This window comes from Musa acuminata, chromosome BXJ3-5 (assembly GCF_036884655.1).
Source record: "Musa acuminata AAA Group cultivar baxijiao chromosome BXJ3-5, Cavendish_Baxijiao_AAA, whole genome shotgun sequence".
Lineage (NCBI taxonomy): Eukaryota > Viridiplantae > Streptophyta > Magnoliopsida > Zingiberales > Musaceae > Musa > Musa acuminata.
In genome coordinates this window covers 1,156,251-1,175,427 of record NC_088353.1, presented here as the reverse complement: position 1 = coordinate 1,175,427, position 19,177 = coordinate 1,156,251, and the positions used below count along the sequence as shown (strand labels likewise).

Here is a 19,177-nt window from a genome sequence, read left to right as displayed (position 1 = left end):
GTATTGAATGGGAAAAATTGGAAGGAGAGATGAAATGGTTGTATTTGTACTGTTGCATCGGCTCTGTTCTCCGATCGCCTCCAGCTGTAACCATCTCTTCTTCTTCGCAATTCCATCTTCGTTTGAGTTTAATTTACTTGGAACCGTAACACGGCGCAGTAATAATGGGAAACCCATTAAAAACCCCGCCTTTTCGATGCTGTCTTACACTGTGGGGATCGGCGTGAGACGTGTTGAGCTGTTCTTTTATTCGCTTCCCTTGGTGGGCTTTGTCGCGCCCTTCTTATTGCCGGGAAGGAGAGCACCAAGCTCGCCCCTACCTCCAATCCGTAACCGATGGCGAGAGACCGCGAGACCACGACGGTACGCCTTTAAGAAGAAGGTGCTCCAGTTGGACCTGCTTTTGTTCCTCCTCTCCCTTCCACGCCTCCTGGGTCCTCTGCTTTCGAGGTAAAAATCCCACCTTTTCTTGCCCTCTCCTGCCGGAGGAGGCTGCATTGCCCTCGTGTCCCTCGTTTCCGACCGCGAAGCGCTCGGATCCGTGGAGGAATTCGTTCGCCGACGCTGAATATACGGGAAAAGTGGGATCTTGATCGTGTTCGAAGAGGGTGGAGGTGATGGCGCTGTCGTTCGGGTGGTGGGACAAGGACGCCCACCGGGGAACGCCGGTGATCGTCAAGATGGAGAACCCCAACTGGTCCATCGCGGAGATATCGTCCCCTGACGATGATGATGATGAATACGGTGCCGGCGAGGAGTTCGCCGCCGCCAGAGGAGGGACGCAGAAGGGTGCGCGTGGGAAGAACGCGAAGCAGATCACGTGGGTGCTCCTCCTCAAAGCGCACCGCGCAGCGGGGTGCCTCACCTCCATCGCCTCTGCTGCCGTCGGCCTCGCGTCTGCCGTGCGCCGCCGCGTCGCGTCCGGGCGGACGGACTCCGACGCCGCATCCTCCCCGCCGGAGGAGAGCCCCGTGCTGCGCTCGCGGTTCTACTCCTGCATCAAGGTCTTCCTCTGGCTCTCCGTCGTTCTTCTTGGCTTCGAGGTCGCCGCCTACATCAAAGGCTGGCATTTGAGCGCCGCGGCCATGCAGCGATTGGTCCTCCCTTCGTCCTTAGGAGCCCGAGGGCTCTTAGAGTGGCTGTACGCCGGGTGGGTCCGCTTCCGGGTGGAGTACATTGCTCCGCCGCTCCAGTTCCTCGCGGACGCCTGCGTTGTCCTCTTCCTTATCCAGAGTGCCGATCGACTCATCCTTTGCCTCGGCTGCTTCTGGATCCGCTTCAAAGGGATCAAGCCCGCGCCGAAGCGCTCCATCGGAGCCTCCGAGGACCCCGAATCTGGCGGCGAGGACTACCCCATGGTTCTAGTCCAGATACCCATGTGCAATGAGAAGGAGGTGAGCTTTGGCCAAAAGCTGGGATGGTTGGGTCTTTATTTCGTCGCTTTTAGCCAAAGTCACAATCTTTGTTCACTTTTGTTGGCATTTGCAGGTGTATCAGCAATCTATAGCTGCGGTGTGCAATTTGGATTGGCCGAGGTCCAACATTCTGGTTCAAGTGTTGGATGACTCCGATGACCCCACAACGCAGGCTTTGATCAGGGACGAGGTGGAGAAGTGGCAGCAGAACGGCGCTCGGATCATGTACCGACATCGGGTGATTCGAGAGGGTTACAAGGCAGGGAACCTCAAGTCGGCAATGAATTGTAGCTACGTCAAGGACTACGAGTTCGTGGCCATATTTGATGCTGATTTCCAGCCCATGCCCGACTTCTTGAAGCGGACTGTGCCTCATTTCAAGGTGTGGCCTTGTCTGAGCTTTTATTAGCTTTGCCTGTAGTCATCCACAGCTCAACGTTCAAAGGCAAAGCTTGTTTTCTGGAAATTGCAGGGCAACGAGGATCTGGGATTGGTGCAGGCGAGATGGTCTTTCGTGAACAAAGATGAGAATTTGCTGACCCGGCTGCAGAACATTAATCTGTGCTTCCACTTTGAGGTGGAACAGCAGGTGAACGGGGTATTCATTAACTTCTTTGGGTTCAACGGCACGGCAGGCGTTTGGAGGATCAAGGCACTAGAGGATGCGGGTGGGTGGCTGGAGAGGACCACGGTCGAGGACATGGACATTGCAGTTCGTGCTCATCTAAAGGGATGGAAGTTCATCTACCTTAATGACGTGGAGGTATGATGAGGCCGTGGGATCATCCAAATTATAATTTTATTTACATGACCGTTTGAGGATCTTGAAGTATTTATTTTTCATGCCTGAATTCTTGGTTCAGTGCCAATGCGAGTTGCCAGAGTCCTATGAGGCTTACAGAAAGCAGCAGCATCGGTGGCACTCAGGCCCTATGCAGTTGTTTAGGCTCTGCTTGCCAGACATCATCAGATCTAAGGTATGATCTATAAACTTGAACATAAAAGTGTTTACATTAATGAGTTGAAACTTATATTGTCCTGTTGAATTTTTTAATTATCCATGCTATAAATAACCAACTAGGTTGATTTTTGGAACCAAGAAACAACCAGCTCAATTAAATTTGTTGATAAAAGTACATTGGCTTAATTTTCTTGTAATTGACATACATCAGCATCACTGCATAATTTAGCTGAAAAATTGATAGTGGATGAGATAACACGTCTGTTTCATTATATTGTCATGTCTGAAATATATAGTTGAAGTTCGATGTACATCTTCTTTGAACCCTATAAGTTATGAATGATATCAGGTACGGAGGTTAGTATTTCAGAACATAAGGTATGCATGTACTACCTTAAAGAAATTCATGCTATTCTTACACAGATCTTACTGTGGATAAACTTAGCTGATATGTTTTTCTTTTAACTTGGCACGAATTAAATGTCAAACTTGGTGGAATTATGTTGTGCATGGATACCGAGACAGATATTTTTCAATTTATTCTTAATAATGTCCAGCAGTGGTGTGTTTATGCTACTTTGGCAACATTATCTGCAGTTAACCTCATTATAACAATTTCGCACTTTAATACACCTTTATCTGTTGTTGAAAATGTCACTCCAACTGCTGTGGCAAATTTTTTTTTTTGTATGAAACTGTGTACCGACTCTTCAGATGGCTCGAACAGTTTGTTAAACTCTTGATCAAGTTTTAGTGAAATGCACCATGAAATTTTTTTATGCTGAACTGTGTTGTTCTTATTGCAGATTGGGTTCTGGAAGAAGTCCAACTTAATATTTTTGTTCTTCCTCCTCCGGAAACTCATATTGCCTTTCTATTCCTTCACCCTCTTCTGCATCATCCTCCCCCTAACGATGTTTGTTCCTGAAGCTGAGCTTCCTGCATGGGTAGTCTGCTACATACCTGCGACCATGTCTTTCCTCAACATCCTGCCAGCCCTGAGATCCTTCCCCTTTATTGTCCCGTATCTTCTATTCGAGAACACCATGTCGGTGACCAAGTTCAACGCGATGATCTCGGGTCTCTTCCAGCTTGGGAGTGCCTACGAATGGGTTGTCACTAAGAAGTCTGGTCGTTCCTCCGAGGGTGATCTTATTTCTCTGGTGAAGAAGGAGCCCAAGCAGCAGCGAGGTGCCTCAGCACCCAACCTTGAATCGATGGCAAAGGAGGAACCCCGACCAAGAAAGGAATCAAAGAAGAAGCACAATAGGATATACCGGAAGGAGCTAGCACTTGCTTTCCTTCTGTTAACTGCTTCCGCTCGTAGCTTGCTGTCGGCGCAGGGTATCCACTTCTACTTCCTCCTGTTCCAAGGAATCTCATTTCTACTGGTGGGCCTTGATCTGATAGGCGAGCAGATTGATTGAAAGAGCAGTTTTAAGTCATGGAGAGAAACATTGTCGCTCGGGAAAGGGTGCACGACGTGATGCCCCTCCCTTCCCTTTCTGGAGAGAAATCAAGTAAAACTTCCTCTCTATGGAGATGTAGATAGTTCCACTCTCAGCCTGCTGCATGCTTTATTCTTTCAGGTATGATTCTTTTGTAAGAAATTTTTGATGTGCAGGGGGGAATTTACCTACAGTAAAAACAAGTTTCTCCTTTCTGTTTGAAGCCAGTTGATAGTGAAATAAGCTCAGGTTGAATCATTATGTTGTGAATTCCTCCTATGAGGACACTGAATGACTTCAATAGTACCTTTACATGATGCAAAAGATCAATTTCTTATTCCATGTTCTTCTAATGTTATGATGGTTCAGGTGAATGTGTTTATTTTTCTCTTTTTCTAATTTTACTTTCAGAACTCATTCCCCGTGCGAAACTGAACTTCTAATTTGATAAGTGCTTTCATCATTATCTTGTTAATTTGGTTAGAGAAGATGAGTTTGCATCATTGGAACAATCATTAATTTGAGCTCATCCTGTCAACCTGGTCACAGCTGCTGTACCTTCCCATGACACAAAATAACCCACGGACAGCTCAGTCTGTCTGCCTTCTGGGGATCAAAACCAGCCTGGTTTTGCTGTCTGTGGGGCTCTACATGTGTTCATCCTCCATGGCAGCTCACTTGATGTAAAGCAGGCAATTCATGTTGCAGAGCTGTAAGTCGCTTGCACTGGCTTGGTTTTGGATTGATTTCATGGAGCTTCCTCAGTCTGCATACCATGTTGTCCATGGAGAACTTTGCAGACAATATATGTTGTCTATGGCCATTATGAGACAGTGTCAGGTTGGGAATGAACATGACAACAATAATAGTAATAGTAACAATAGATCAAGTTAGGTTGTTGCTTCAAGTCCTTCACTTTGTTGGTTGGTGGATTGAATCGTACTAACTACATCAAAAGTTGAATTACAAGATATGATTACATAGATCAATTCAGGGTGATATAGTGATTAAAGATGACATTATTATTCTAAGAGTTACAGTAGAGACTGACTTGATAACATGGTAGAGAAGATGTAGAACACATGAAGACCACAGGAAAGGGACAGAGGCAGAGAACCCACACATCTCATGGATCACAACCTTCCCTCTCCAACCTCTTCAGTAGCTTGAAATCCCAGAGAGGTGTATGCATCTGTCCATGCAGCAATCACTAGCATCTCAGGCAATGGGTGGATGGCATCATCCATGAGCTCAGAGGAAGAGGATTCATCCCTAGTGCAGCCCTCAGGTTGCCCGAATCACCACCATGAACATTGCCCGGGAAGTGTTCGTTGTGGAATCCAAAGAATGCTAAATAGGTGCTCTAAGAATTGGAAGAAAAAAGGGAAGGAAAGGTTACCATTCCCAGGCAAGAAGATGACGTCTGAAGCCTGTATCAGTATTGGATCGTGTATCAGTTTGTCCAACAAACCTCGTCTTCCTTTCCTCGTTTGACCTTCCTTCTTCCCACTGTTGTCCTGTACCCAGATGTCTCGATCGACTTCCGATGAACCGGCTGCTTTGGGCCTCCTCTCTCTGTACCTCTCTTCCTAGTATGATCCAAGCTCACATAGTCGTTTGCTATCGCAGAAGATGCATGCTGTGACATGACTGAACTGTGAGACAGGGTTCGTGGACAAGCTCAAAGACTGCTGCAAATCTACATATCCCAAGGCACCTGCCACCGTAATGGAGGCTGATACATCCCATGGCTCGTAAGCAGAGCACAAATCCCCTGTGTTTCCATCTTCAATGCATCGGGATCCGTGATCCGAGGAGGACAATGACTTTAGCTTTCCTTCCTCCTAACTTACTGTAAAGCCCTGCAAATGGGAGGCTTGATGTCCGAGCAGAATTGCACCCACATTTCTGGCCTGGCATGTCCATTACCCGGAAGGAAAGCTTTGCAGGGGGGAGTGTCATTGTTTAAGTTCCCTGAGGTTTTGAATGCAGTCAACAGCTGCACGCAGACGCAAAGTTGGATGTGAGTCAATAATATGAGCTCCATGAAATCCAAGAAAGCTACGCCATGGCCCCGAAACAAGGCAGCAACTCTCCTCTTTACAGCACCGATGCTCACAATAGTATTATAATGCTCCGTCTGGTACTGCAGACTGGAAAACAGGGCAAATCATCTCTTGCTTCATTAGTGTCATGATGATCGAGAACAGCAACAACATCCAACAACAACCTTATTTGCCGGGAATTATTGCGCTGCAGGGCAAATCTCTCTCTCTCTCTCTCTCTCTTCTTTCGGACACGCAAACATTGTTCATGTGTGTCAAGAACATTGATTGATGGCATAAATTAATCTCGCATTGATCATGTCTGCTAGAGGAGAGAAGAGATCCTTTTTTTCTCTTATAATTTCTTATCCAACCCGAAGCGCTTGGCGAAGAACCAATCGCGAAGCCAAAGCGGCGACCAGGCGAGCGCCGCGAACAGGCCCGTCATGTGGCCGAACACGATCGCCCTCGGCGGCCGGGGGCTCAGCACACGCCGGGCCACGTGGCGCGCCAGAACGCCCGGCTCCGTCGCCCGCCCCACCTGCGACGCCCCCGCCCTCCCCGCAATTGCATCCTCGAACCCCTCGTAGAGCCGCCAGCTCCGCGCCGCCAGTCGCTCCGCGTTCGCCCGGCCCAGCCCCGACCGCACCGCCCCCGGCACCACCTTGATGACGTGTACCCCGAACGGGCGAAGCTCCACCCGGAGCGCGTCCGACATGGCGTCAACCGCCGCCTTCGTGGCGCAGTAGGAGCCGGCCCAAGGCGTGGCGACCGCGCCCACCACGCTGCCCACGTTGACGATCCGGCCGCTGCGCCGCGCGGCCATGCGCGGGGCCACCGCCTGCACCAGTCTCACCTGGCCCAGCGCGTTCACCTCCCACGCACGCCGAATCTCGTCCAGGTTGAGCTCCGCCAGCGGCCCGGTGCTGCCGACGCCGGCGTTGTTGACGAGGACGTCGATGCGGCCTCGGGAGGCCAGGACCTCGGACACCGCGGCCGCGACGCTCTCGTCGGAGGAGACGTCTAGCTCGAGCGGCTCAACGTTCTCGGAATTGAGGTCGGCGAGGTCATGCAGGCGGTCGGGGAGGTCGGAGGCGAAGACATAGCAGCCGTGGGAGGCGAAGGCCTTGCAGTACTCGTAGCCGATGCCGCCCTTGCCGCACCCGGTGATCAGCACTACTCGTTTGGTACCATCCATGATCAAAAAACAGCTCCTTAATTAGCACATATACTTCATTCCACTCGACAGTTGATACTCTTGAGTGTTCGATCTATATAAACGGAGATAGTTGCAGTGGCAGATCCGCCAGGTTACAGGTTTAGTTCCTAAACCATGGTAAGCTGCTGAGAATGTGCGTGGGATATGCTGGGCTTTTCTTGTTGCGATGTTGTTGTTGTTAATTGGCGTGTAATCGTCCTCCATCAGAGTACTTTGAATCAGTCTCTGTGTTAGAGTTTGGCATTTGATGCTCTGTTTTGTCTTTATCAACATTGCAGTAACTTTCATACGTCTACTTTCTTAGATCATAAATTGTCTTCTTACATAGATTTATATGTTCATCAATAACAGAGAAATTGTCTATTTTCTGTGCTTCAAGATCTTTAGAATTTGGATGCAGAAAACAAACACGAAACTGCTTCCGTTCTACTAACCCGTGATTAGCAAACACAAAGCTCCCAATTTAAAAGGTTTCTTCAGAGCGTCCTCCCTCCATATCCTCTCTTCTTCGCCAAACTGAGCTACTCATATCCAGCTCGAGAATGATCCCGAGTTCTTTCAATCAAGCAACATGCCTCTCGACTTCAACGAGAGCTACAGGGCAACGAGGTGGACATGAAGGACCAACTTTTACGCACGTTTCAAGCGTTGCCGAAAGAGTTGAGATCCAAGTGGAGAAGTGCGCACTACGTTCACCGCCACTGCAATAAAGCAGCGCATCTGAAGCTGGCACGACCATCAACAACATCAAGTCATGATCGATCGATCGTTCGTTCGCGAATCTCAAGGCAAGAAACCTGAGATCTCATCGGCCACCACGTTCTATCGGCGGTGGGATATGTTTTCTGGCGTCATCATGATTTAGAGAAACGGAGGGATGGATTTCATTAGACTTATGACAATTTAGAGAAATGGACGGATGGATTCACTTTGATTTCTATAAATGAGGCCTTTAAGCGTCGGTTAATTCCACCGGGTGATTCCGACACCCAACGCACTCGCTAATTTCCAGCCAGTAAAAGAAACCGGAAACCGGCAGCTGTCTTGGTAATAAGTTCTTACGCCCAAGCTTGTTCGAAATAGTCGCCGGCGAGGGGAAGCGGCGCCGCCAAGCGGCGGAGGTGGCGGAGGGCGAGCACGCGGCGGAGGTCGGCGAGCCGCCGGCCGAGAGCGGAGGTTTCGGCGAGAAGGCGGTTGTTGTCCCGGTGGACGAGGAGGCAGCGGCTGGCGATGCCGCCGAGCCGACCCGAGAGGTCGCGGTTCTCGGACCGGAGCACGCTCGCCCGCTCGCGGAGCTCCTCGAGGCGGCGCTGCTTCCGCAGGCGGCAGCGGCGGGCGGACTCGCGGTTGGAGATCGTGCGGCGGAGCCGCCGCAGCTCCTCGGGGGAGACGGCCTTCCCGAAGTCGTCGGGCGAGGGGGCGGGGTCCACGACGGACATCATCGTGGTCTCGGCGGGAGGAAGGACAGGGAAGAGGAGGGAGTGGGAAAAGGGAAGGAAGGCGCTGGAGTTGGGAGGTACTTAAGGCGGTGGAAAGGTCGTGGCGTCTGCGTGGTGGGCCGACGTCGGGTAGTGAGCCCCTCTCCCTCGCACGGTGGATCTTCCGTCTTCGTGCGCCAATAGTTGTGCGACCATGAACGAAGGGTTCGGATGCGACCGACTTCCGTCGTAAACTTACGGCTACGCAGGGACGTCATCTTCTTCCGACAACCCCTCGTTTTCACGATGAGCACCGGTACCTTATGTTCTACATAAAAGACAACCAGACCATCTCACATTTTCTTTTCTTTTCTTTCGAGCATATGATACACAATAGTTAACGCAAGAATGTGTGATCTAAACAAAATGGAGGACAAATCAACTTCTTTTTTTTGATTTATTGGTCAAAAGATGGGAGAAAAAAGAAGATCAAGTAGCGTTTTGTCAAATTTAGATTCCCTACCGGAGAATGGACAGCTCGAAAAGCATGAGATATGTGATTCAAGATGGAGAGAGAGGCACTCGACAACGATTACCACACCCCATCGCAGCTAACATGACTGACCGATCAGCATAGAGCAGCACAGTATAGTCTATCTATACAATAAGTCTAATTATCTATGATTCAATCTTTCATCTACCGATTAAGAAGGCCTCTACATATTAGATTTTGACTTTAAACGTAAAACCCGCAGCAAATCGAGGCGATCGAGTATTCCCTTTGTCAATGATTTCTACCTATAGAACAGGCCTTCTTTGTCTTTATCGTCAAAGATTCAAGCTCCCTTAATCAAGGATATGGATTAAAGCCAATTAAAGAATACTGGAAAACCTTATGCTAGATTTTTTTTTGGCAAAAACCTATGTAGTTCTTTGATATCTGTGCCGAGAGATTGACAAAAACCTACTCGATCATCTTTTGCTCTGAATGGTAGATCTTCTAATTCTAATTAAATATTATGGATTAGAAAGCTAAATGTCTGTAGATTATCCTCCTGATTTGGCTCAGTATCTGATGACCAAATAGGAGGTTTTGAATTAAGATTCGAATGTATCCACCTCCAAAATTAGTTCTCGAGGAAACAAATACATGCAATCTTTAGTGTATTTCTTCTATATTCCTTCTTTGATTAAGGAATCTTTGGTGTATTACTATTTCCCTTACTGCACTAAGGGATAGAAATCTCACCGTTCGTATGATCATACACGAATCTCAAGGGAAGAAGAAGAAGAAGAAGAAGAAGGAACACCCTATTTAGGTCCCCCGTCACGGCACCATCTCCCATCGCAAGTCACACGGTCTGGTCTCCTCCCATCTTTGTCACGCATCATGTCTCACGGAGTCACCGTCGTGATCGTCGCCCTCCTTCTCTTCCTGTCTTTGGCCCATGCAGGCAGGCCTGAGCCAGCGGATCTTGAGAAGGCCAACGTCCAGGTAAGCCCTGAGTGGAGTTCATATGTTCTTGTGCTGTTTCTGATCTGATGTGTTGTGTCGATGTCAGGGTGTCGAGGGAGAGGAATCTGACAAGGTGGTGCGAGGATGCGCAGGGAAGGAGGACTGCTTGATGAGAAGTGCTCTCAATGCTCACACCGACTACATCTACACGCAGGGGGGAGAGACGTCCGAGAAGGTGGAAGGAGGATGTGCGGGTCTTGGGAAGGAGAAATGCTTGGAGAAAACTACTCTCACCGCTCACACTGACTACATCTACACACAGCGACACCACTAGAGGAGGTGGTGTGTTCTCCTGGTTTGGGGTGTTTGGCTCGGGGGTTTGTTGATGTCGTGATAGTGCTTATCCTCGCGTATTCCCACCTTTGGTTCATGAATAATAATAATACCTCCATTGATGTCTTATCTTAAGCTACCGTCTGTGTTTGGTTCTCACCAGCCTTCTTTCTTCTCAGAAAGAATTGGGCTGCTCAAACGACATGCATGCAGGTAATCTTCACCAAGCTATACAGTGTTAATCTTGTGTATTCAAGTGCTGACATGTTCCAAAATAATAGTAAACATAATAAGAAATTAAAGAGGCTGATGTGGTTGAGAAAATAGTGTGTTCAACCTCGTAATAGAAGCACGCCTGAGAACATTACTTTGCTTCTACATGGGTATCTTATGGTACTCTGGGTTTACATCAAGTGGAGGAAAACAGCACATCTCGCATTAGATGCGTGGGGATTAGACCTCAGCCTCCCACGAGAAAGAAGAAGAAAGATGCCCTACCACCTAAGATATATAGACCAAGCCTGTGAATTGTGATGGACCAACGGATGGGCATAGCCCAACGCTACAGTCAGAGGTGTGTAGACTAAGCCTCCTGTGGTCTGTAAGACAAAACTACATACAGTGAAATGTTGGGACACTTGGTGTAAGTAGCACACTGTAATATTTTACGAAGAATTGATTTGATGGAGCTTATCTGGAACGCAGCAACAGTAGCACAGATCTCCGTCTGCCTGTTTAACAGTATAGCATCGTCTTTCTGGGTCATCTTACAGTATCATCCAAGGGTGTTTGGCATAAATCTTTTCTGAAGAAAACAGATTCTCAATCTGAACAGGGATGGTCGGAAGACAGACCATGAAGAACAGGCAGAAATGTCAAAAGTCCTTGACTTTCGAGAGAATTCTCATGAAAGATTTCATTGACTTTACGCGTGTGGTCAAATAACACAGGAGCGGCATAACTGAGGTGCATGGTTTAGTGGCAAACCAGTATCCACATCATGTTCATCGATCTCCAACAGCGATAGATTTGCCATTTGGAGCTCCACTGCCTTCCAGTTCAGTGGGCAAATGCCACACCAGTGCAGGCTGTAGTTTCTGACTAGCCATCACTTTTACGTCAGTAAAGTCAGTCTTCTCTCTTCCCGTGCGATGGTCGGCGAGTTGGTGTCTTATCCCACAAAGGCAACGCCGCATTAAGAAAAAAGCGGCCGTGCACTAATCGACCTTTCCACCTCTAAACCCGCGTTGAGCACCACAGTCTATATTGCGTTGCCTGCCCGTCACGCCTCCAGCTGTCTTCCTTTACTCTTCTCTCTCCTGCCACTACATCCCTGCTTGCTTTACAAGACTGCGGACTCCATTCTCCTCCCAGAATTCCAAGCTGAAGCAGTAGAAGAACCAACACAGAGAGCAGAGAGAAGAGAGAATGGAGAAAACTAGCCTTCTCCTCGTCCTCGTCCTCGTCCTTGCCACCGCGGACGACCTGGAAGCGGAGCTCCCCAAGGGCAAGGGCCACGGCGAAGACGACGATGGAGCCGGCATCCCCTGGTTCGGGGCCGACCCGGGCAGGTTCTTCGGCCACGGCAGCCGGTTCCACGTCCCGGCCGGGATCGGTGGCGGGTGGGGCGGCGGCTTCGGCGGGTACGCGCGCGGTGGCGTGGTTCGGCCCTCCGTCGTCTGCTCCGAGAAGGGGCCCTGCCACAAGAAGCGGGTGACCTGCCCAGACAGTTGCTTCACCTCCTTCAGCCGCTCCGGCAAGGGATACGGCGGTGGAGGCGGCGGCGGCGGGTGCACCATCGACTGCAAGAAGCGGTGCACCGCGTACTGTTGACCGCGGAGCCTCAGCCACCACGTGTCGCGGGCTCCCCTCTAGTAATATGGTAATGCCGTGTAACTCTAATGACAGTTGTATATATATATATATATATATATATATATATGGATGAATAAAAAGAGGAACTTATCGTACTTAATAATTTGGTGCGGCATTTTGCTATGGGTTGTACAATGTCTCTCCATTTCGATTTTAAGATTCGTGCACTTAATTTGATAGAAAGCTTCGAAATCCGTAGGTAGACGAATGGATATAGTGATTAACAACGGATTCCAACCCTTATATATATATATATATATATATATATATATATATGTGGCTATGGGTCATACAATGTCTCTCCATTTGGATTTTAAGATTCGTGCACACAATTTGATAGAAAGCTTCGAAATCCGTAGGTAGACGTATGTATATAGTGATTAACGACGAATTCCAACCCTTAATTGTATATATATATATATATATATATATATATATATATATATATATATATATATATATATATATATTTCTATAAGTGTTATAAATTACGTCTCCTCTAATGAACGATGGTTGAATTCTACTAAAAGTAATGTCTATGTTTTGTAAAGTTCAACCCAGCTGGATAATACTCGTGTTTACTTCTTCAAGTCTAAGTCACAAATTGGAACAGTCTACCCACAATTTAGTAAGTATAACTATTTTGTTAAGACTAAACCATTTGATGATTCGCTACCAAAGTCAAAAGTGTCAGGTAGTATACATAATATACAATCCTACTTAATGTATGCCTGCAACAGCTCAGCGAAGGAAGAAGTCAACGCTAATATCTCAATCGGCCACCGTTCGTCCTACGGCCCTTCGTTCAAAGATCATAGTAGATCTCTTCCCGTTGTTAGATCCTTGGCCTGTTGAAGTCGGAGCTTTTGTCCCAACTCCCGAGGTCAGTTGCTGTTATCCAAACCCTCTCTCTCTCTCTCTGTGACTATATTGCCCACTCTACTTTCCCTCTTCTTCCGTCCATGCTTCTTGGAGTCTGCCGACTGCAATAATTCTGTATTGAATCTTCATGAGCAAAAGAAGCGGCACGTCCAACCGGCTCGGCCGGTGCATGAAGGCGCCGCTCCGTGCGCTGTGCCACGCACGCGACTTCTACGTGCGCAGCATGAACAGCTGCGCCGGCCGCATGGAGTACGGGCTGCAGATGGGGGATCTGCCTAGAAGCTACAGCCTTCATCAATCGACGAGAAGCAGCGCCAGCGACGAGGACCTGAGGCAGCTCATACGTGCCGCGTCGCTGAGACGCGCCCTCTCTCAGTCTACGGTCCATGGCACGCCACCGCCACCGTCGGCGGTGCCGCGGAGCCAAAGCGTGGCGATCGGGAGGATCGACGAGGACAAGCCCTGCGAATTCGGGGACGCGAAGGTGGGGGCGGACTTGTTGTTGCCGAGGAGCCGGAGTTATGCTCCCGGAAGAGAGAGGAAGGCGAGGTTGTTTGTCTGATGGATAACGTCGCCAAGTGTCTGTGGAAATGACTCTCCTTCCATTTCGTGTTGATAAGCCTCTTGGTTTCGTGTGTTGTGCTCCAAGTTATCCGATGGTAACAAAACTAGCTTGTAACTCGACAGTTTGTACCTTTAGATTGTAATGGTATTGAACAGTTTCATCTTTTGCCTTTGTCATCATGAGATGTGGGGACTCACTGTTCTTCCTCCCATCAATTATAAACATTGATGACAAGGGAATTATTGTGGTCCCTCATGCATGATATTAATGTCATGATCGGTTACAAATGCGACACGTGGTTTTCGATGACACATCTCCTGACATGACTTTTTTCCTGAGATATATTTATAAACATTTATAAATATTTAGAAAATTTTAATATATGTATATATATATTTCTTATCCAATAAATGTATGTGGATCCGACCCGATAATGTCCGCCTCCAAAACCAACCGTAACAGCAACCGCCAAATACAAACTCCCGTCAGTAATCACACACCTGGATTCGGATCATCTACAGAAGCAGTTTTATCCAAGTCCTTCTAAGTCCCGTACGAGAGCCATTATCTCCCGTTACCGCTTGGGTCCCACCATAAAGTCGAACTCCCACGGTTCGCTACCGAGGGCATTTTAGACCAGTAGTTGGATGGGATCCTGACGCAAAATGAAACGAGTATATGCTGATGTTGTCTCTCCGCTCCACTGCGCGGAGCGGCGACGAGCAAATCCCGAGGAGGATGAGAAGCGGCGGCGGAAAAGCCTCGCGTCCAGCGTGGAAGGCCGTGCCGGCGACGGACGACGAGCCGGAGGCGGCGGTCGCTGCCGGGGGTTTTCGGGGCGGCGGGGCGGGGGCGAGGAAGAAGTGGGCGGGGCCGCGGGCATGGCTGGCGGTGGACGCGGCGGGGGTAGCCCGGGTGGTGGAGGCCGGGAAGCACGACATCATGCGCCGGACGGGGCTCCCCGGCCGCGATCTCCGCATCCTCGATCCCCAGCTCTCCTGCCCCTCCACCGTGCTCGGCCGGGAGCGGGCCATCGTCGTCAACCTCGAGCACATCAAGGCCATCATCACCGCCCACGAGGTCCTCCTCCTCAACTACCACGACCCCTCCGCCGCTCCCTTCGTCCACGAGCTCCAGCATCGCCTCAGCCGCCGGCATCGTGGCCGGGACCAGGTCATCTTCTTAGGTTTCTTGGTTCGATGAAGATTCCCATGTGTCTCCCCTGATATCATTCTTTAGGTTGTTCAGGATCTGCTTCCCTCCTTGGTCCATGTTTTTCTTCTTGGTTTCTTTCTTCGGTATGCTCAGTTCTTGTGTCCTAAAAACGGTCCTTGGCTATTGCGTTCTCTTGATCGGGTTTGCTACCGATCACTCCAGATCTCGCTGAAGAGTTTTCACCACTAGTAATCATCCGTAGCTCAGCGCTCTGCACTTCCATGTTGTCTTTCTCTTTTCAAGTAAATCATCATTAAATCTCCAACTGGCTTCGTAGGATGGTGGGATGGGCAGCAGTGCAAATTTGACTAAGGTGTATGATTTGGAGGACCCAAAGACGAGGACCGACGGGCCATATCATGTATCTCAAGATCTCAGTGGTTCTGGAGGCCTACTGGCTGAACATGACGAGGATGAGAAAGGAAAGGAGGAGCCAGTTTCGAGTCATGGGCCGAGGGATCTACCTTTCGAGTTCATCGCGCTTGAAGCTTGTCTGGAGGCCGCGTGCAGCTGCCTAGAGACTGAGGTCAAAAGCATCACTTGGAAACCTTTTCATTCTCCTCATGTAATTTATGCTTTATATAGTTTTCTATAGGTTCTATTGATTAGTGTTATTAGGCACTACATTGTCTTTAAAACCACTGGTGGGTCTTTCTGTCTGAGAATATTTCCGAGTGTCTTTTGGGGTTAAATGGTTATAAATCAGGGTAGAATGACTGAGACAAGTGTTCTTGATTAGGGATCTAAAGCCAAATGCCAACAGGCCACTCGTATAGTTTGGGGTGAGTAGATGTTTTGGATGAGTGTAAGTAGTTGGATTTTGCTGCTGTTATCAGAAAAAAATAAGCAACCTCTTTTGTGATAGATGGAATATTATTGCATTCCTATAAAATGTAGATTTCATTTGAATTGTAGTTCAAACTTTGGCATCCCTTTTTTTGCTAGCTTTCAAACATTGTACTACATGTTGCTTATCCCTTTTCTGCATCATCCAATTTTTGGGTTTTATTCCCCTATCATTTACTTTGGATACTCTGGATGTTTGATTTATTTTCAGGCAGCAACACTGGAGAAAGAAGCACATCCAGCCTTGGATAAGCTAACATCAAAGATAAGCACACTTAATTTGGAACATGTTCGTCAGATCAAAAGCCGATTAGTTGCCTTAAGTGGGCGTGTGCAGAAGGTTTGTTTCCTTTTATATGATTTAACAAATCAAATATGATCTCCGACTCAAGTGTGGTTATAATGTTAGTTCATACAGTGAATATGAAGTATATGATGTCTACTTGTAGCTTTGCTTTGTGGGACTTCAAATGGTTTAAAATTTAGGTGTGGACTAGTCTACTCAGGCTGACTTTGAAGATGAAGGAAGAAAGGGTGTTCTCATATTTCACAGATGTAAAAGCTGGTATCCGGATTTTTATATTAACCAAGCAAAACGTCATGTAGAGGAGGAGGTTCTGGAACAGAAATTATACAATGGTGAACAAATGAGAGATTTGCCACAAGGATCGATAAGGAAGGGAGATAAAAGTGAGTCATTACAATGAAATATATGTAGAAAAATTGTTCAAACTACATAGATATAGGTCAGTCTCTGCTATGAGAAAAAAAGGTCTCATGAACATTTGATCTTGCAGCATAGATCTCCATTCAGCGTAGTGAAATTGGAATATTCTGTAATGGATAAACATAATTCATGATGGTCGGTTAACCAACAGGGGAGACTCCTGCTTAGGATGGAGACCAGAGAGTGCCCATCTGGGGTTAGATGAAGTTAAAATCAAGATGACTGACCGATAAAGATCAGATATATGGTTTATCTATTTTCTTTCCTAGACTTTAATTAGTGGTTGGATTATCTTGGTGCCCATCACAAAGATTTTCATACTATATCCATTCAGTAAGTTCTGTTATTAGGAAAACAGCAAATAAGGTGATAGAATTATTCTGTTGAGGTAGTCCTGCATATTATTTTACAAGTGGCAAAAGCTCATTATAAACTTCCCCGTCTTATGGCTGTCAATTTCAATGTACAAGTGATGAGTTTCATTCTGGCGGCACTGTTCCTGCTTTGTGACCTTCAATCAACAATAATTTCCACATTTGGAACTTGTTAGCAGCTTCGTCGTTAAAGAATATATAACTTGCTTAACTACTTTTCAATGATGTCTTCATCAACTATGTAAATATGACAATGATGAGCATAACGAGATTGATTAAACTAGCAATATGTTTTTCTTATATCTCGGGCTTTGCGGAACAATTACTCATTGGCTCAGCGTGACATGATAGGTAAGGGATGAACTTGAACAACTATTGGATGATGATGATGATATGGCTGAGATGTATTTGACACAAAAGTTGGTGCAGCAGGATCCCTCTGATGGATCATCTAATTCTTCTTTATACAATCATGGCAACATCATGGACGATGACAGGTTCTAACTCTTTGTTGTCATGAACATGCTTGCTATGTTTTCTCATCCCTTGTCTCTTTGAGCAACTTCTTGAAATTCAATCTTTTGTAGGGCATGTGCTGAAATTTTATCCGACAATGACATTGAAAATAATCGAGATGGTGATTCTCAAAATATTAATCTTCATTATCGTGCTTGTGAACCCAATATTATCAACGTCGATAGCCACAGAACTCGTACCTACAGTACAAGAAGTAGCAGCAAACATCTTGATGTAGAAGAGCTTGAAATGCTTTTGGAGGCTTACTTCATTCAGATCGATAGCACATTAAACAAACTATCAACGGTAAGTGCACAAGTAACTTGGTGAAATCATTATGAAGTATACCATAAATATGAGGAGAGCAGTGGAATGTGTTATAAATTTGTTCTCTGGTGGCCATGTCAAAATACAGTGCAAATCAACCTAGCTGGTCAATCATCATCTGTCCCATATTGGGCCGGATATGGGATTTAATAATTTGCCCTCTGAGTGTGATGGTGCTTCTTGCTCACTTCAGTGTAGCTCCATCAGATCATGGTAGTGCTTGAAATTTCTGTAGCTCTTGGCTTTCTTAACTGGTTTCTTCATCCGGATACAAAATTAATTTTCCTGAATACAAGGGAAAAGAAGAAGAATGTCATCTTGATGGAGAATTGTACAATGTTTATGCTCTGTTGGGCCATGTATCTCTGCCTAAGTGGCAGATCAGAATAGAATGCATAAATTGCTAGCTTAGAAAGAAGGCAAGCTCTAGGCTCAAGGATTTTACTTAAAACAATGACTGTGTCAAAACATGATTTGTAATTCTTGTTCATGGTTAATTGCGTAAGTCGTAGTCCATAGCTGTGTGATTTATGTCTTCATGTGTGGTTTATAGGACAATATTGTAGGTTAATTTTGAAGTCAAAGAAGCTATGGCATATAACATGTAGTAATCGAGGGATTGCTCCTGTCTATATGTCCCTTGAGCACCCTGCACTATCGTTCTAGCTGTATGAGATCCCTCTTTAAGCATCGAGAAGAAGCTCTTCCTACATTCCTCTTCATCTTAGCCTTTGGGTTCTTTTGCTAGTTTTGCTTGTTGTCATTTTGGCATCAGTGTTTTGCAACCAGCAAAGTGATTGGTTGTATGTCAGACATGCATATTTTTTCTTGATATTTGATAGCCAGCGTCAGCTGTAAGTTTTCTCCTTGGAAATGAAACAAATGCTGGATAATCATCAAACGTTCTCTGTTTTCTTTGTTAATATGCTGTTGCTTACACAGTTGTCAAATTCATGCATGCTTTATAAATTCTCACATTTGTCTTTTTGGTTGTTGTTGTTGTGGGCCTTTGAAGCTGAGAGAATATGTTGATGATACAGAGGACTACATCAACATAATGCTGGATGACAAGCAGAACCATCTCTTACAAATGGGGGTCATGCTAACCACCGCAACCTTAGTGGTTAGTGCCTTTGTCGCCCTCGTCGGAGTATTTGGCATGAACATTCAAGTTGATTTGTTTGATAAGAAGAAATCTGGGATGTTGGAGTTTCTGTGGACCATCGGAGGGGGAACCTTCGGCAGTGTGTTCCTCTATGTGATAGCTATCGCTTGGTGTAAGCGCAGGCGCTTGCTCGAGTAGTATTTTTCATCTTGCCAATGCCATCAGCCACTCCAAACCAAGAGTTGAGCCATTGCTTTGATTTGATGATTGTGAATTTAGCTGCTGCATGAATGTTTGTCTGGATATATTTGTCAGTCTGTAAAGTTATTATTGTGTTGTATTGGATGTGGCTGCTGCATGATGTGTATTTGGACACATTTGCCTGTTTGTAGACTACTCAAACCCGAGAAATTATCATGTGTTGTGTAATCTCCCCGTGCCTAAAATGTT

At 46.9% G+C, this 19,177-nt stretch overlaps 6 protein-coding genes across 6 annotated transcripts; 4 read left to right on the top strand and 2 right to left on the bottom strand.

The window, feature by feature from the left end:
- The first annotated feature begins 207 nt into the window (after positions 1–207).
- Positions 208–4,082, top strand: LOC135638931 (probable xyloglucan glycosyltransferase 9). The gene is made up of 5 exons (XM_065152535.1): positions 208–1,394; positions 1,489–1,797; positions 1,888–2,178; positions 2,279–2,392; positions 3,183–4,082. Exons 1-5 carry the CDS (start codon positions 618–620, stop codon positions 3,801–3,803), a joined length of 2,112 nt encoding a protein of 703 aa, XP_065008607.1. The 5' UTR covers positions 208–617; the 3' UTR covers positions 3,804–4,082.
- A 2,001-nt stretch (positions 4,083–6,083) lies between these two features.
- LOC135639114 (short-chain dehydrogenase ptmH-like) lies at positions 6,084–7,827 on the bottom strand. The gene is made up of 2 exons (XM_065152886.1): positions 7,664–7,827; positions 6,084–7,083 (listed from the first exon to the last, which is right to left on the bottom strand). Exons 1-2 carry the CDS (start codon positions 7,825–7,827, stop codon positions 6,225–6,227), a joined length of 1,023 nt encoding a protein of 340 aa, XP_065008958.1. The 3' UTR covers positions 6,084–6,224.
- A 171-nt stretch (positions 7,828–7,998) lies between these two features.
- Positions 7,999–8,900, bottom strand: LOC135638783 (basic leucine zipper 4-like). The gene has a single exon (XM_065152179.1). It carries the CDS (start codon positions 8,528–8,530, stop codon positions 8,147–8,149), a length of 384 nt encoding a protein of 127 aa, XP_065008251.1. The 5' UTR covers positions 8,531–8,900; the 3' UTR covers positions 7,999–8,146.
- An 875-nt stretch (positions 8,901–9,775) lies between these two features.
- On the top strand, positions 9,776–10,431 carry LOC135638784 (phytosulfokines-like). The gene is made up of 2 exons (XM_065152180.1): positions 9,776–10,001; positions 10,069–10,431. The coding sequence occupies exons 1-2, from the start codon at positions 9,897–9,899 to the stop codon at positions 10,294–10,296; spliced, it is 333 nt and encodes a 110-aa protein (XP_065008252.1). The 5' UTR covers positions 9,776–9,896; the 3' UTR covers positions 10,297–10,431.
- A 1,156-nt stretch (positions 10,432–11,587) lies between these two features.
- Positions 11,588–12,273, top strand: LOC103983577 (glycine-rich cell wall structural protein). The gene has a single exon (XM_009400811.3). It carries the CDS (start codon positions 11,724–11,726, stop codon positions 12,126–12,128), a length of 405 nt encoding a protein of 134 aa, XP_009399086.2. The 5' UTR covers positions 11,588–11,723; the 3' UTR covers positions 12,129–12,273.
- Positions 12,274–14,299: 2,026 nt separating this feature from the next.
- On the top strand, positions 14,300–19,156 carry LOC135586590 (magnesium transporter MRS2-3-like). The gene is made up of 6 exons (XM_065152178.1): positions 14,300–14,790; positions 15,110–15,358; positions 15,890–16,018; positions 17,131–17,276; positions 17,367–17,601; positions 18,638–19,156. Exons 1-6 carry the CDS (start codon positions 14,302–14,304, stop codon positions 18,923–18,925), a joined length of 1,536 nt encoding a protein of 511 aa, XP_065008250.1. The 5' UTR covers positions 14,300–14,301; the 3' UTR covers positions 18,926–19,156.
- Positions 19,157–19,177: the final 21 nt, after the last annotated feature.